This window comes from Chenopodium quinoa, unplaced genomic scaffold (genome assembly GCF_001683475.1).
Source record: "Chenopodium quinoa cultivar QQ74 unplaced genomic scaffold, ASM168347v1, whole genome shotgun sequence".
Classification (NCBI taxonomy): Eukaryota; Viridiplantae; Streptophyta; class Magnoliopsida; order Caryophyllales; family Amaranthaceae; genus Chenopodium; species Chenopodium quinoa.
Window position 1 is genome coordinate 455,145 of NW_018742720.1, and position 16,788 is coordinate 471,932.

At 34.3% G+C, this 16,788-nt stretch overlaps 2 protein-coding genes across 3 annotated transcripts; both read right to left on the reverse strand.

Moving 5' to 3' along the window:
* Positions 1-929: 929 nt before the first annotated feature.
* LOC110723040 (3-ketoacyl-CoA synthase 10-like) lies at positions 930-4,027 on the reverse strand. Its single transcript, XM_021902314.1, has 3 exons — positions 3,430-4,027; positions 1,911-2,536; positions 930-1,793 (listed from the first exon to the last, which is right to left on the reverse strand). The coding sequence occupies exons 1-3, from the start codon at positions 3,838-3,840 to the stop codon at positions 1,178-1,180; spliced, it is 1,653 nt and encodes a 550-aa protein (XP_021758006.1). The 5' UTR covers positions 3,841-4,027; the 3' UTR covers positions 930-1,177.
* A 2,014-nt stretch (positions 4,028-6,041) lies between these two features.
* LOC110723041 lies at positions 6,042-14,645 on the reverse strand. Of its 2 annotated transcripts, none has more exons than XM_021902316.1 (8): positions 14,305-14,645; positions 8,814-9,364; positions 8,455-8,723; positions 8,110-8,334; positions 7,919-8,020; positions 7,721-7,819; positions 7,599-7,649; positions 6,042-6,556 (listed from the first exon to the last, which is right to left on the reverse strand). In XM_021902316.1, the coding sequence occupies exons 4-8, from the start codon at positions 8,152-8,154 to the stop codon at positions 6,263-6,265; spliced, it is 591 nt and encodes a 196-aa protein (XP_021758008.1). In that variant the 5' UTR covers positions 8,155-8,334; positions 8,455-8,723; positions 8,814-9,364; positions 14,305-14,645; the 3' UTR covers positions 6,042-6,262. The 2 variants fall into 2 exon arrangements, with proteins under 2 accessions (XP_021758008.1, XP_021758007.1); XM_021902315.1 differs by lacking the exon at positions 14,305-14,645 and adding an exon at positions 10,450-14,292 and having other exon boundaries at positions 8,814-10,372.
* Between the last annotated feature and the right edge of the window lie 2,143 nt (positions 14,646-16,788).

Here is a 16,788-nt window from a genome sequence, read left to right on the forward strand (position 1 = left end):
ACTTGGAATTACTGAAGAAAGCATCAGTTTTAGCACCTGGTCTGCTGCTGAGCTTCGTTTTTGAGCCAATGGATAGCATCTTGATACGATTCAACTTCCGAGAGCTTGGTGATTTGGTTATTATGAGCAAGACGAGATTGATCCTCCCCAACAGTGATAAGGTCCAATTGCTTGCTTCTGCTGCTGCTGCTGCACTCGCTTATACCAAATAGTAGTCTGAAGTCAGTTTTCGCCAATTCTAGCTGTCAACCGCGGGAATGCTAGCTGTCAACCGCTTGAATTGGCTTTGATGTGCAACTTTGCACTTGTTGAACATGGTTTGTTAGCTTTGCTAGTAGTGAATCTACTACTAACTTTCTGAAAAGCTGAAAAATAAATGTGACTGAAAACAATATAAACTTGAAATCTGGTATGTTGGGCTTTGAATTTGTGGATGCTTGTGAATTTTCAGAAGTTGCATTGATCCTATTGTTGTTAATTTGGTTATCCTTTTGGCTTCCGCCTTAATAAGTACTCCTAGTGTTTAACTAGAGTGCTGGAGAACAGGAGTTGCTCTGATACAGGTAAAACTTAGCTTCATCGTTGAGGCTAATCATGCGCGTAATCATGCTTGATCCCATTTCATTTACATGACTTGTATTTCTTTGTGGCTAATCTGTAGGCTGTGACCGAAAATGGCATTAAAACTGTACATATCATATTGCTTTAGTTTCGTCGAAAGAGTGGCCTTTGTGCAAGTGACTTGTAGGCTATTGTCAAAGAATATACACTTAAATACAGAGCTGGCCTTGAACCCTTAATCAAGCAGAATAAGGTTAAGCTTAAGCAGCTAATTTTTAAGTTGTTTTAGTAGCTGCTAAAATTGCTGTTGAGAATGTCAGAAATTTTTTTTTTTTGGCAGCAGAAACAAGGTTTATTACTACTACAAGATTAAAAAAAAAAAAAAAAAAAAAAAAAAAAAGTAGCAACAGCTCAAATGCTCAATGGCACTTAGTTTACAATTAAGCATCCTACAATGAAATTAGGAATTAAGTTTTGCTTAAAAAAAATACTAATACATATGCAGATATGCTTGTAAAATACATAACCAAAGGTTAAGGATTTGAACTAGTTTAATACAGGAAGGCGATAAAACAGAACAGACATTATGCATCATTAATTTGATTATCCTGTATACTTAAAGGGCTACAGGGTATCTGTCAATGCTGGAAAGCCATGGATTCCTGGAACTCGGCTTCCTAATGCGTCTGACAGCCTTCCAAACAGCACTGTTGCACTTGAAACCCGACCCAAAAGCGAGCTGCCAAACTCGATCCCCTGAATGAATATTCCCCTTGGCTTCCAAGTAGGCCAACTCATACCATATGCTGCTGCTAGATGTGTTGCCAAATCGATGCAGAGTCATACGCGAGGGCTCCATGTTGGTGTCACTCAGCTCTAAGTTGCGCTGCAGCTCGTCTAGCACGGTCTTGCTTGCAGCGTGCACGCAGAAGTGCTCGAATGCTAGCTTGAAATCTGGTATGTAAGGCTTTGAACCTGAAGATGATGATGATATATTATTACCAGTGCTTGCATTGATCCTATTGCTGTTAATTTGGGTATCCTTTGGGCTTCCACCGAATAAGTAGCGTTTAACTAGAGTGCTGAAGAACAGGAGTTGCTCTGATACAGGTAGCACCAGTGGTCCTAGAGTGGTTATGTTGGTCTTGAGTGCATCGCCGCCTATCTCCATCAGCTCGCGGCTCACCTTTAGGCCTTTAAATCCTCTTTCATCTTCCTCTTGATACACACTCCTGTTAATTTTGGAATCAATTAATTAGACAGTGAAACTATACATATGAATAAAACTTAGCGGGTAGTAGTCATATTTCAAACGACTACTATAGAATTTTCAAACTATGTATACATACCTGAAGCTGCGGTCATCAGCACCCTTGTGGGTACGAACAACATGCTCAAGGCGGTACTTAGCACGAGGGAAATCACGACGACGGTTAGAGAGCAAGACAGCAGAGCAACCCATACGAAAGAAGCAGTTTGGAATAAGCATAGATCTGTCATTACCCGGGTACCAGTTAAACCCAACCATTTCAGTACTAACCACAACCGCGAAGCTGTTGGGGTTAGCCTGAAGCATGTCTCGAGCCAAGTCGACAGCAATAATGCTCGCGCTACACCCCATTCCACCGAGGTTGTAGCTCAAGACATTGCCCCTCATCTTGTAATGATTTATAATCATGGCTGAGAGAGAGGGTGTTGGGTTAAAGATGCTGCAGTTCACTACTAAGACACCAACATCCTTAGGACGAATTCGAGTCTTTTCGAAGAGCTCATCGAGGGCTCCGAATATGACTGTCGATGCTTCCTCTCGGCCTTCTTTCATGGTTGTAATGCTGTGTTTTGCTGCTATGGATTTTGGTACATACGTTTCGTCCCCGATTCCGGAAGATTCTAGGATCCTTCTTTTGAATTGTAAGTTTTCCTCATCAAATTTGCCTGATTGTCGAGACATCTCTATGAACTCTTCCTTGCTCACCTGCAGGAAATTTCATGATTGAGTTTTTGAAAATTCCAATTCATATGTTAGGCCACCTAAAAAGTTATAAATTTTGCTTTATTGTACAAAAAAAAAAAAAAAAAAAAAAAAAAAAAAAAAAAAAAAAGGATTTTACATTAACTATCCAACTATGACACAAAAGTAATTTTAGTAAAATGACATCGGCTACATGAATCAAGAATCTATTTCTCGTAATCATCAATAAAAACTTGATCTTATTTTCTACGCTTTTTATCTAATGTTTCAATAGAGTAGGGCATGTATAACACATCATAATTTATACCAATTACTCGTATATTAAAGGTCCCCATATGTAATTTCAAGGGGGGGAAAGGAATCTTGCAACAACTACACTAATTGTAGATCCATTTCTAAGTGATGTAAATATGTAATCCTATTTAACCTTTTATAAATTTCAATGAAAAATTAAATCTAATATGTTCCTAATTATAAAAGAATTAACATGCATATACTTAATTCAATGCCATATATGATTTCACAATATCAATTTTTTTTAGAGTGTTAACTTTTTTTTTTTAATACTTTATTAAGTAATCAATACTCCACACAAAAGTAAAATAGTATAGTTATTTAGTAGTGGACATAGTATAAATTCACTTTTTGAACTACTTTCAAATCAGATAAAATCTGTTTAACTTCTAAAACAACTTTTACTTTAAATCTGTCAAAAAAAAAAAAAAAAAAAATTTACTTTAAATCAAGTTAAACACGGAATACATTCGTTTACTTTAAATCATTTCCTTATCATAGAACATAAAAATCCTAGATCCGCCACTATTAATCAACAATTACACATGCACCTAAGAAAAAAAAATCCAAAAATTTAAATAAATAGATTAAAGAAAATGTACCTTGAAATCATCGCTAGGCTTGTAACAAGCAAAGTCAAGAAGGTAGATAGGACGAGGACGAGACATGAAGTACACCGAAAGAGTAAAAACAAAGACCCCAAAAGAAGCAAGAACAGTAGCAAGATCATAATCCCACAATTTCTTCCACAACTCTTCTCTACTTAAACTACCAACTTCTGCACTAAACACCAACACCAAAACTGGTATTGTTGCCAAATATATTGCATGGATTATAAGATAATGATACCCCAACTTCACATACTTCAAATTCACCGAGTTCACGAAATCCGGCAACGGCAACCTTCTCCTTACACGTACCGAAAAAGTATCCGTCCCTCGGTTCACTATCTCCGTCGACAGCAACTGCTGCTCTTCCGCTGCAGTTGCTGTCGTACTCGAAGGTGGTGCCATAATAACGCACTACAAACGAGATTCGATTTCAGATCTTAGGCTGCAATGCAACCCCAAGTGAATAAATATTTAGCTAGCTTTGGTTTGAGTTTGGTTTAAGGGTAATATTTATAAAAATGTGACAATGTGTCACATTATATATATTTGGTTGGAGTTTGATTACGTGACTAACTACAAAACTGTTTTAATTTTATTTTCCAATATTATTATTAATATTTTTTTGTTCATTTATAACAAAAATACAACTTAGTTGGGACATGGTAGGTGGAAGATGGTTAATGCTCTCACCCAACCTTATTAAGAGTGTGCAGTTGGAAGCTCAACGCTCTCTTTTGTACACTAATTTCTCTGTATTTAATGGATTTTGGTGGGTGCTTGTACTACTATACTATACTACCTCTATTTTTATTCCTTAAATGCTGGTTGAGTGTAAGAAATTAATTATGATTTATTAGGCCTACATATATTTCCGTTCACACGGGATTATTTAATTCACTTACATCAAATTAGGTTTACGCAATTGTTGATGTCAACTAATTTAATTGTTCGATCGAGTCTTGAGGGTGTCATCAGTCGTGTCACTTTAGACTTACTCGTTGGGGTTCTGATCTATATCGTCTATTTCATTGTCTTCTTGTGGATCAATGTTTCTAAAAAAAATATACAATACCTAAATTGTTTAAATTCTAATTTTATGATAAAGTCGAATCTTATCTTTTATCTCAATTTATATTTATTGATGATATAAAAGCGATGTTCTTGACGTATAGAATTGACATTATTAATAGGTTGTGAAATCCAACTTAGCACCACTAAAAATTTAAGATCATGTTTATTAGTAATATATATGAAATTGCTAAGTGAGCTTGATTATGTAGTTGCTATTATATGTTTGTTTGTAATTTATACGAAGATGTTCTAAATTGAGAATGGGATTTTCCATGCTCAAATTTGCCTTTTTGGGTTAGCTTTAATGATGTCGGTTTAGCTTTAAAAACATGTTGGTCTTTATTGTAATTGCAATGACTTGGTTTATTTGAAGGGAAGGAATATGATCCCTTCCCTGCCCTCTGCCCCAAATTATTTCCCCTTCTCTCTCACTCTCTCTTTCTTTTCATTCCCTTCTTATCTTTCTGATCTCACACTGTTATAGACTTGTTGTAATAAGATTTGCAATGATTTTTGATTTCATTCTAAAATGGCACGTTTATTGCTTATTTAAATTCAGCATATAGTAGTTTGGTAAGTTAACTTTATGCCTCTACCAAAGTTGAAATGAAAATCAAGCTCTCATTTTTTCAGTTATTTGAAGATGGAAAGCTCTAGCTACAATAGTATTCTTGAGATAGTTATACTAGAAAAGTGCATTGTTTAGAGCTTATCGTTGAGTATTTGCCTGTTCTATGTCTAAAAGGTTGGCAAAGAAACGCCAAAAGGGAAGACCAACAGTCATCATAATAAACCTTTGATAAAAGACACGTGCCATAAACTACCTTTGCATGATAATTAAGTATTCATCATGTGCATGTACCACTTACAACTCATTCTCATCTTCTTCACTTCTTTTCAATTGTATATGATCATCTTCATTTCTTCAATTATCTCATTTCTTTCTTACTTTTTTTTTTTCTCAAAATAAATAAGATATAATTAGGTAATTATAGGAGAAAATTAGTTAATAATAAAAATGGATGTTGTGAATTCATGATTGATTGTGTGGTACTACCGGCAAGCTTGGTAACTTTCACTACTAGGAAAAGGGGTTTTTACGAAGAAAATATTTGTCGTAACAAGGCTCAATAGTCGTCGCTAAAACCTTTCACGACAATACTTATTTTGTCGTGCTTTTGTCGTAATAGGTTCCGACGTTATTGGTTTTAACGACTACGTTCGTCGTTAAATTTATACGACGAAATAGTAGTTCGTCGTTACTTAATTACGACAATTTGACTTTTTGTCGTTATTTGTAGATTTAATAGCGTCGAACTATTACCAACTAACGACCAACAATTTTATAGTTAAAAATTTTTCTAACGGTAACTAAATTTTGAATTGATATCTTACAACAACAAAATATTTCGTCGTTAAAATAAATCGTACAAAATTAATAAACTATTTTGCTTTATCCCACCCGTTCTCATCTGCTAGATACTTATTATGGTAATAAGGAAAAAACACAATAAACATAAATGTACAAAACAGAAAACCAAAAGATTCATAACTTAATATTAAATTAGATTTAATGTATTTTAAACCAACTACCATCCAATATAACAAGACAAAATAGTATGTTTTAAACAAGGAATATCTAAAAAGAATTCTGATATCTTAAACTTTAAACAAAAATAAAAATAAAAATAAAAAATTTATTAGAGATCCTAGATCTTCAATGATATATTGCAGCTACTCATCATGTGCCAGATTAAGCTGATCCATCCTGTGAAGGTATAGTGACATTAAGCTGTGTCACTAACATTTCCTGAAATAATTTCATTCTAGACTCAACTGATCCAATGCGACCTTTTAATTCATTGTTTTCCTCTTGTACTTGTTCAACGCGGTTTATAAGAACTTGGTTTTGTTTTTTAGAGGCATTCAATTCAACTTGAAGTTCTTCTCTGCTAGGTTGTGGTCCTTGAATATCTTTCAGCTTTATTCCTCCTCCATAGCCTATTACTCGATCTCGAGACTTGGATTTAAATACCTTTTGTGCTACCTGCACATGTGATATAGATTTTATAATCATTAAAAGCTTAAAATATACATTAATATGAAAATATATGTTAAGAGAACAAAAATTTATGTGCTTAATATTGTATGTTACATAATTAGTTATGACTTACATCAAAAAATATATTCCTATTAATATACATAGATTTCCATCTTGAGTTTTATGAGTTACATCGTGATTCATAGGGGTTATCGTTGTTTAGATATTACCACTAATAAAATCATCATCTCTAGACATGTCACATTCGGTGAAAACACTCTTCCGTATCGAAATATTAGTCAATTACGTGCCACCGATTATTATTTTCTTAGCGTCAATGACCCATCCCCCATTTTTAATCATTTTTTAGCCATTAATCGTGCAAGACAGCTACACCGCAGGCAGGCCGCGGCACACATCTGCACACCGCAGGCAGCCTGCCAGACCACGCAGCTCCACCTCAGAAAGGCATCCCTCGCTCCTCACATACACAATCTGCATACACACCTCCACCTCAGAGAGGCATCCCTCCTAGTACACCTACAAGACCACCTCCTTTATCCCCCCCCCCCCGCCATGCAAACTCGGTCCAAACACGGTATAGTTATATCGAACCCCAAGTATGGTCAAAAAGTACTATAAAACAAACTAGGATAATCCAGATTAAAAAGAAACAAAGAAGCAAGTTTCTAATCCAAACATTACAAAAACATGGTAATTAAGGGGTAATACGCTAGCAAGTACATTAGAAGAGACAAGGTTTAAGATAAATATATATTGTCTTAACTCTCTACATTTTTGTTCTTTATTATCTACCCTATATATAGTTTCCAGCAACAATAAACTAGTTTGGGATTGCATTGTTTAAAGTTTCCAGTAACAATAAACTACTTTGATGTGTTGAAGGAAAAAAAAAGGTTTATATCATTCATGCAATTTCAGTTATTTATATAAAAAGAAGTCTCTAGCAAAAAAAATAAATTAGGCATTGATTGAAATTGAAAATTATAACACAATGATAAAAAAAAAATAGTACAAGCAAAGTTACCTCAGCGTGGGAAAGAGATGGATCTTTTTCCATTGTTTCTCGAATTTCATTCTAAAACACAACATCAAAAAATTGTTACTTGTTTACACAGGGTAATAACATTAAGCAATTAATGGACATACCAGTTTTTGTGTGGTCTCGACATTTGGAAGTTTGGTGCCTTTCTTTCGGGTCGAATAGAACACATCAACTAAAGTTGGCTCATTTCCCTTATTTGCCCCCTTTATAAGAAAGAAAATCATTATTTTGTCATTAATTTGATTAATCTATAACTTATCAAAGCTATAATATAATCAAGTAATATAAATAATAATTCTCACCAAATCGTCCCATATGACTTGTCTAAATGGCTTACTTCCAGTTCGAGGCATTAACTCTTTAGCATAGTAGCCCCTGTTTTCAGAGTTTCTTGCACTTCTTTTCTGGAATTTTTTTATCAATAAATATCTCTTAACGTAAAAAATACTAATTAAATGGAAGTAGAAAGCAATTTCTAGTTGTGTCAAATCACCTTAAAATCATCCTTAGCTTCATATATATCTCCTTGATAAGCCATTTCCACTCATTCATGTCAAGCCCATTAGGTGGCTTACCCTTGTATGCAGCTGCTAAGGTGATTTTCTTTTTAGTGACATTGTACCTTAATAAATCTGACCTCCATTTTCGCCATAGCTCCTTCATATGCTCGAGAATATGATCTTTGTAAGTTTCCATATTTTCATTGGGCAAATACATCCTACAAAAATAGATATAACATCATCACTTGTAAACATTGAATAACCTACAATTATTTTCATGAATATTGTTAAGTTAAAAAATAAAAGAGAATAATTGTTAGAAAAATTAATACGATTACCGTAACTGCTGCCCACATGTGTTCCTTTTCTCTTTCTCCAATATCATTCCATTTGTGCACTCTCACTGGACATATGTTAGTATTTCGTACTATAATTCCCAAATGTCTTGCAAATACTTTGTGATTCTTTCCCACTGCTCGATTGTTAAAGAACTCAATCTGTAGCTTCTCATTAGGTTTCAGTTTAGCTATCTCCTTACATTTGTTTCTTCCCCTCCTCTTTTCAGAATCATTCTTCTTCTTAGAAGTTGATGGATCACCACTTTCAACTGAAACAATGTAATGTAAAAAGTGTGAGAAGATAAAAATAGCAAGGAATCTGATTAATTTAATGCAATAATTAAATGTAAAATCATAACCATCAACATCTTCTTGCATTGTTGGGGATACTTCCACATCATTTTCATTATCAGCCTCATTGTTGTTTCCACCTGAATCTTGACCATGATCATTGTTATCTTCATATCCTTGTTCATAATGCATATCTTCATCTTCAGATTGATAATGAAGCCCATCATCATGAAAGTTTTGGTCACTTGCCTCAAAAGATGACTCTTGATCATCTCTGTTATTGCAATTTAAGTGGACGGGGGGGGGGGGGGGGGGGGGGGGGGGGGGGCCAAATAATGGATCAAAGGAAGTTATATTATCAACACTATTGACAACAGCAGAATTCCTAACAGTTTTAAATTGACCAAGCGGAGGTTTCCTTGACTGTAAAAGATTTCTATCAGCACTTCCTTTGTGGATAGGGGAATCATTACCAACTCTAAGGTGAAGATGAGGACTTTTGGGTGAATATATATTTGCTAACCTCTTCCCACGGCCCCTTGCTAACATTAGAGGTGGTACATACTCTCTTTTAAATCTAAGCATTGAAGTCTTTTGGGTAGGAGGAGCCATTATTTCTCTGCATAATAACAAGAAGAAAAAAAGTAGGATTAAGACAAATGAAATACACTACAGTAGGAAAAAAAAAGTAATCAACATGAATTGGAAAAAAAAAAATAGGATTAAGACAAATGAAATACACTACAATGAAAAAAAAAACAAACAAAGAAACAAACAAAATAAAAGAATGAATTCAACTACAAATTGTAAATGATAAAAAAAAGTAATATAACCTTTTTATAGCAAACGGAGTTGGATGTAAAAGTTCAACTATGAAATAAAATATGGTAGTTATGAAGAATAATAAACTAAAAAGCTTTCTAAGAGTCAATTGATAAACAAATCATTCCTCTCTCCTCCTCTTTGTAGATCTTGCTTCTCTACTACTATTTGAATTATTTTCTACAACAATAGGATCTAAATCTGCCCGCCTTTTACATACTTCAATGCTTGCACTAGTTGAGGAAGAAGCATGATATGTTGGTTTGGAATATTCACCCTGCTGATAAGCATCCCCATCAGGGTCATCACCATTGTTTTCATCGTATGAGTAGTTGCGCGGCTGAGTCTTCGATGCAATAAACCAACCTTTGTTAATGTTGTTAATGGCATAAAAAGCTTGTCTTGCTTGACTAGCTAAGATGAATGGTTCATTAGTTTTTAACTGCTTATTGCAATTAATACTAACAATCCCATATTCATCTTCTTTAAATCCTCTTACCTTATCGAACACATCCCACCATTTACAACGAAATAACATCACTCTATTCCCTCCAAGGTATTGCATCTCTATTATTTGTGTCACTACTCCATAAAAATCTATGTTTTCATCTTCATCTCCCATGTTTCCAATCACATAGACCCCACTATTTTGCGTTCTCAAATTCTGGTCACGACTTTGTATTTGAAATCTATAACCGTTCACAATGTAACCAGTAAAAGAAGTTACATATTGTGTTGGTCCACGTGACAATGAGAGGAGATTTTCCATTTCCTTGCTCTTATTATACTCATAAAATCGCGCAACCTATAAAAAAATAGTAGGAAAAATGAATAATATATGATTTTACTTATCCTAAAATCAGAAATAGTATAATTGCTTACTTCATTCTTAAACCATTGTCTAAAATTTTCACTCCATTCCTCTTCTGAGATTCCAGCATCATTATATGGATGAGCTTCAGAATACTCTCTAAAATAAGCAAAAATTAGTGACAGCCACAATTACTAAAGATTAATAGAAAAATGCATTAGGGCTAAGACTCTTATTGAAGGAAAGGTTGAACCTCCTCACAATTCTTTAAAATATAATCATGAGCTTGATTTAAATCATTCTTTGAAATATCTATAATGGTTTGAGCTCCTAAACCTCTGCCAGGATGACTGAAAATAGTCAATGCTTCACACCACCATTTGCATTTTCATAATTTCATTCAAGACGATTAAATCTTGTTTCCACACTATCCATATACCTAGAGCAAAGAGTCATGCACTCTTCTGCAAGATAACCCTCTGCAATTGAAGCCTCTGGACGAGCCCTATTTCTTACAAAAGATTTAAGCTTATATATATATTGCTCAATAGGATACATCCATCTAAACTGAATCGGACTTCCAATTCTAGCTTCATTAGCTAAATGAATAGGTAAATACATCATCACATCAAAGAAGGAAGGGGGGAAAACCTTCTCTAATTTACAAAGGGTAATAGGGATTTGGGACTCTAATCGCTTCAATTCAACTCCTCCACATTTAATACTTTAGCACATAACAAAGTAAAATACATCGACAACTCAGTAAGTGCTTCACGTACAAGTGGAGTGAGTAGACCACGTATTGCCAAAGGCAGAAGATGTTCAAGTATTACATGACAATCATGGCTCTTTAAACCCGAAATTTTAGAATCCTTTAAGTTGACACAATAAGATATATTTGATGAAAAACCATCAAGAACTTTTAATTCTTTTAAAAAGTTGCAGAAAGTTTTCTTCTCGGAGGCAGAAAATGTAAATGGAGCAGGAGGTAGTTTAAATTTGTCCCCATCTTCTATAGGGTGCAGTGTGGACCTTACCCCCATGGCTTTCAAGTCAAGACGTGATTTTAAAGTGTCTTTGGTCTTCCCATTAATGTTCATAATTGTCCCAAGAATGCTATCACATATATTTTTCTCAATATGCATCACGTCTAAATTGTGTCGCAATAGTTGTGCCTTCCAGTAAGGAAGCTTAAACAAAATGCTTTTCTTATTCCAATTATCACCTCTAAGATCGTGCTTTATTTTTTTCTTCACTTGTGGATCATTAGACAATACAATGTTTTCGAGATCCTCAAGTTGATGAAGAATTTCATCTATAGAGCAAGGTTTTGGAGGTAGACTACGCTCGACTTTCCCATCAAATGAATCCTTGTCCTTTCTCCACCTATGATTCATTGGCAAATAGCATCGATGACCCATATAACATTCTTTGCCTCCATGAGATAGCCACTCTGAACGTGTATCCTTCTGACAACAAGGGCATGCTAAATATCCCTTTGTACTCCACCCTGATAACATGGCATATGCTGGAAAATCATTTATAGTCCACATTAATGATGCACGTAGGTTAAAATGATTTTGAGCTGATGCATCAAAGGTCTCAACACCATTGTCCCATAGGTCCCTCAATTCCTCAATTAGAGGTTGCAGATATATGTCAATTGCATCACCAGGTCCTTTAGGACCAGGAATGAGCATTGATAATATCAAATTAGACTGTTTCATACACAGTTCAGGTGGTAAATTATATGGAATAAGTACCACTGGCCAAATACTATATGGTGTCTTTGAATTTGCAAAAGGCTGAAAACCATCACTAGCAAGGCCTAATCTAACATTTCGAGGATCGGAAGCAAAATTCGGAAACTCTTTGTCAAAGGATTCCCAAGCTAATCCATCAACTGGGTGTCTCATTGTACCATCTTTCTTCTTTTTACCATGATGCCATGTCATCAAAGATGCAGTCTTTGAGCACATGAACAATCGTTGGAGCCTTGGTTTTAGTGGGAAGTAACGTAGTGTCTTATGGGGTATCTTTTTACCATTTTTCTTACACTTGTCTTCCCCAATATGTTTGTTACTTTTCCATCTTGATGCACCACATATATTGCATGAGTCCAAGCTTTCATTCTCCTTCCAATATAACATGCAATCATTTACACATGCATCAATTTTCTCATAAGAAAGCCCGAGATCTTTTATGGTCTTCTTTGCTTCATAATAAGAATCTGGTAAATTTGATACTTTCGGTAAAAGTTCCTTCTTCAAGAAATCCAAAAGCATGGTAAATGACTCATTACTCCAACGGCCAAGAGTCTTGATATGAAGAAGTTTTAATAGTGCAGACATCTTAGAACTCTTACAACCTTCATAGACAGGGTCTTGTGAGTCCTTCATCAAGTTATAAAATTTTTTGGTAGCCATATTTGGCTCCTCAACATCATTAAAAATGTAGGAGGAACTACCATCGATATCATCAAGATTATTAGGATATAAATCCCTCAAGATATCGAACACCTCATTATCGTTTTCATTTTCTTCAACATCATCATCTCCGTCAGATTGAGTACGTAGGCTCATTAAACCCTTCCCCGTGATGATACCAAAAGGTATACCTCTTAACAATTCCAAAGACTAATAAATGTTGTTTAATTTTTTCACGATCACCAGATTCTCCATTAACACATTTTGAACAAGGACATCGAAATGTCTCAGTTTTCAACTTTTCAAAAGCATAATCTAAAAAACTATTTACTCCTTCTTCATATGAAGGGTCATTAACATAATCTTCAATGGACATCCAATCTTTATTAGGAGTCATATTTACCAAGTTATTAAAATTAAGGGAATAAATTAGCTATATAAAATCTGCAAATTCAACACAAGAATTCTATCAATACTAGTCATGTGACAACATTACCTTAGTACATATATACAAGATTTAAATAATGATGCATGAAAAGGAAAAAAAATTAAAAGGAATACAAACGTGCCACTACTTTAATCAAGTGTTTAAAATGAAAAAAAAAAAAAGGAAAAGTAAAAAGGATAGTAGAATAAGATAGATTGTCTAGATAAATATTAAGAGTATAATAGCATTTAGCTGTTATTGAAGTGTTATTCCTTTCATGTCCTCACTCAAAATCAATACTACTTATTTTATTATTTATTTCTTCTCTCATATCCCTTACGTTTTAATAAAATTTTAACCCGTACTATCTTTTCTTATAATTTTCTATTATTTCGACTACTCCACTTACATCTTTTTCTATTAAATTCAATTAACTTATCCTAAAATTATGTGTTGCTCAAAGTGTTTTTTTAAGTGAAAGTTAGATTTCATAAATCAATAATTATCCAATGACATTAGATGAGCCAAGTCACATAGCCTGCTATGGACATTGCTCATATGCTAGCAAAAAAATAACCTCACAGCAACAGTCCTAATAGTTTGAGATGGAAATAACAAGAATACTCATCATAATAAAGCCACATAACCACAATTTTTGAGAACTTCTAAGATATTGACGCCTTGTATACTTGATTTATAGCCACCATAATGAACACAATCACATGTTAAAGTTGACTTTTCAATAATCTTTTCACTAATCCTATTAAATAATACACTATAATCTTTCAAATATCACAGGAATCAACTAATTAAAACCAATCAAACTAAAAATCAAGAAATTAATACATACGCAAGAAACAATTAAACTTTGTATTGAGTTGACATGTGGGATTTACATATTGAACTTAACAGAGACAAACGATGATCGGCTAAACTAACGGGAAACTGATTATCTCAACAAACACCCAAAAAATACACAATAAAACTAAACAGAAAAATGAATAAATTAACAATTATATAGCATATGCAAGGAATTAAGGTCGAAATTTGACAGAGTAATTAAGAAAATTTACCCTTTAATTGACTTTCAAACTGAAATTTTGTGACGAATCGACGAACCCTAATTACTGATCAACTTCAACCCAATTCACCTACAAGCAAGAATCTGTTGATGACCCTTGAGAATTGTTTGAAGAATTGACTGAAGCCAATTACTAGAAGCAAGCAAATGAAATTTGATGATTATTGAATAAACTAACAATATTAATGGGCGGTGAGGTTTAGGGGAAGAAGAAAGGAAATAAGGTTTTAATAAATTGTGCCTTTTGTTTTTGATAGAAATATTTGATATTTTGATGATTACTTTGCCCGGGCTCTAATCCCGCGTTAGATGAATTCACTTTTCAGCGCTTGCGATAAAATATGATTTATTATTATTTTATTTATTTATCATCTACCATATTAACGACGCTTATAGAGTTATTAATTTAACCTTTTATATTTCACATTCAACCATGTACGACCACCTGCTAAGAATGTCGTAATAAAGTGACTTACTAAGGTTATTAACGACAAAAAACTCATTTTATCGTTATTACTTGTCGTTAAAACTGTTAATTCTAGTAGTGTTTAGCATTAGCATGGAAAACTTTGAGTTTTATTGATGCATGTGAATGGGCTTATGGTTTAAAATGTCATATTAATGTGTTTAGTTGATGTCAATTTTTGCTAAGAATGTAAAATTCAAGTATAATTTACATCTTAATGTGAATTTTGGTATCGGTTATGATCCCAAGCGGTCTTTTTCTCCACCCTCTGTCAATCAATCATTGTCGGAGAGTGATTTACTGTACAAATAATTCACGGCGAAACTACTAATATGAACAGAACTCTGATTGCACTTGACTTGATGACTATAAGCTGGCTACTTCTTTTGCAGAGGTTTGCATAAGGCGACTCAGAATTTCACGACATTAGTTGGCCAGGGTGCATAAGGTTATGTGTACAAAGCTCAGATGTCAACTGGTGAAATAGTTGATGTGAAGGTGCGGCAACTGATTCAAAGCAAAGGGAGCGAGAATTTGAAACAGAGGTAATGCCATATTGCCATATCAGCGCCCCGCTTATTAGCACTAATACAATCTACATCAAGGTTCATCCTTAAAGTCATTACTGAAGTTGCCTATGTGGTAGACAAGTTGTCTCTTTTTATGCTTAGTTATTGTGCTGATAGATTTGTGATCTCATCTTCTTATGATGTATGCTCTTGTTCGCAGGTTAAGTTGTTAGGAAGGTTCCATAACAGATGGCGGAAGAAGATGGCGGAAGAAAACCATAACAAGGTAGAAGAAAGCCAAAAAATAGCGGCAGAGAGCTTAAAATGTGCTAAGGAATTCGTCGAAAATCATGAGATCGAAAAAGCTACATGGAAGAAGGAAAAATTAGCTATGCAAAAAAACATTGCAGGAAATGGCATCACTTGTAAAACAAGTTTACCGTCCTTATAAGCCTCATACGCCTGCAGTCACCCGCTCTCGTGATACAACTAAGTGATTTTTATTTTCTTGGTGGTAATTTTATGAACAACTGGTCTTTTACATTGTCATTAATTCTTGTTTGAAGTAGCTTTTTTTTATATGGGAGGTGACTTTTGGAACAATTAGTCTTATAAGTTAAATATTGTTTTTTAATACATTGATACAAAATTGATTGATATTTTGGATATTTGAATAAAATTAACATTTTGGTTATTTGAATTTATGCGTGGGTACCTTTTTTGCTTTGAGATTAATATTGGTTGTCGCTTAATTATGGTCTCAAATATTGATAGTTAGTCGCAAATATTTAGCGACTGCAAATTTGGTTTAGAGACTAATTGGTTAGTTGCAAAATCATTAGTCTCAGTAGTCGCTAATCTGTCAAAAATAATTAGTTTTGTAGTCGCAAAAATTTGGTCTCGTATGTAGTTGCTAATCCGTCGCAAAAAAACATTAGTCTCAATAGTCGCAAATCCGTCACAATAAAACTAGTCTCCGTAGTCGCAAAAGTTTAGTCTCGTAGTCGCAAAAATTTGGTCTTGCAGTCGCTAATTCGTCGCAAAAGTAGTCTTAAAACATTGATCTCTGTAGTTGCTAATCCGTCGCAAATATATTACGACGGACAATAATTTAGTTGCTAAAATTTGAAAGTTAGTCGCTAAATGGTAGTTGTAAAGGCGTTGCAAATCTGTCGCTAAATTTGCGACTGTTCAAAAATTAGTCGCAAAAATGGATTTGCGACGAGGTCTTTGGCAACGAACCAAAGTAGTTGCAAATCCGTCGCAAATCCATTTTTGCGACGGATTTGCGACTACTTTGGCCGTCGCTAATTACCCTTTTTCTTGTAGTGTGCTTTTTTAATTAAAATTTCATTTATATATCTAAACTTATAAAGGGTAGGTCCTATTAGGCCTACTTCAGTTCTATTGGTAGAAATAAAATGATCGAATTGAACCGCGTCTGTCTAATGATCAGTGGCGAATCCAGGATTTCCGAAATGATTGGTCACCATCAATTATT

What these genes read in the sequence shown, in the direction of transcription:
- LOC110723041 (XM_021902315.1), bottom strand. Translation starts at nt 12,960, where the DNA reads ATGAGCCTACGTACTCAATCTGACGGAGATGATGATGTTGAAGAAAAT.
- LOC110723040 (XM_021902314.1), bottom strand. Translation starts at nt 3,840, where the DNA reads ATGGCACCACCTTCGAGTACGACAGCAACTGCAGCGGAAGAGCAGCAG. An exon ending in AGCCTAGCGATGATTTCAAG is followed by an intron (nt 2,537 to 3,429) that starts GTACATTTTCTT and finishes AATTTCCTGCAG; the next exon opens with GTGAGCAAGGAAGAGTTCAT. An exon ending in GCTGATGACCGCAGCTTCAG is followed by an intron (nt 1,794 to 1,910) that starts GTATGTATACAT and finishes CAAAATTAACAG; the next exon opens with GAGTGTGTATCAAGAGGAAG.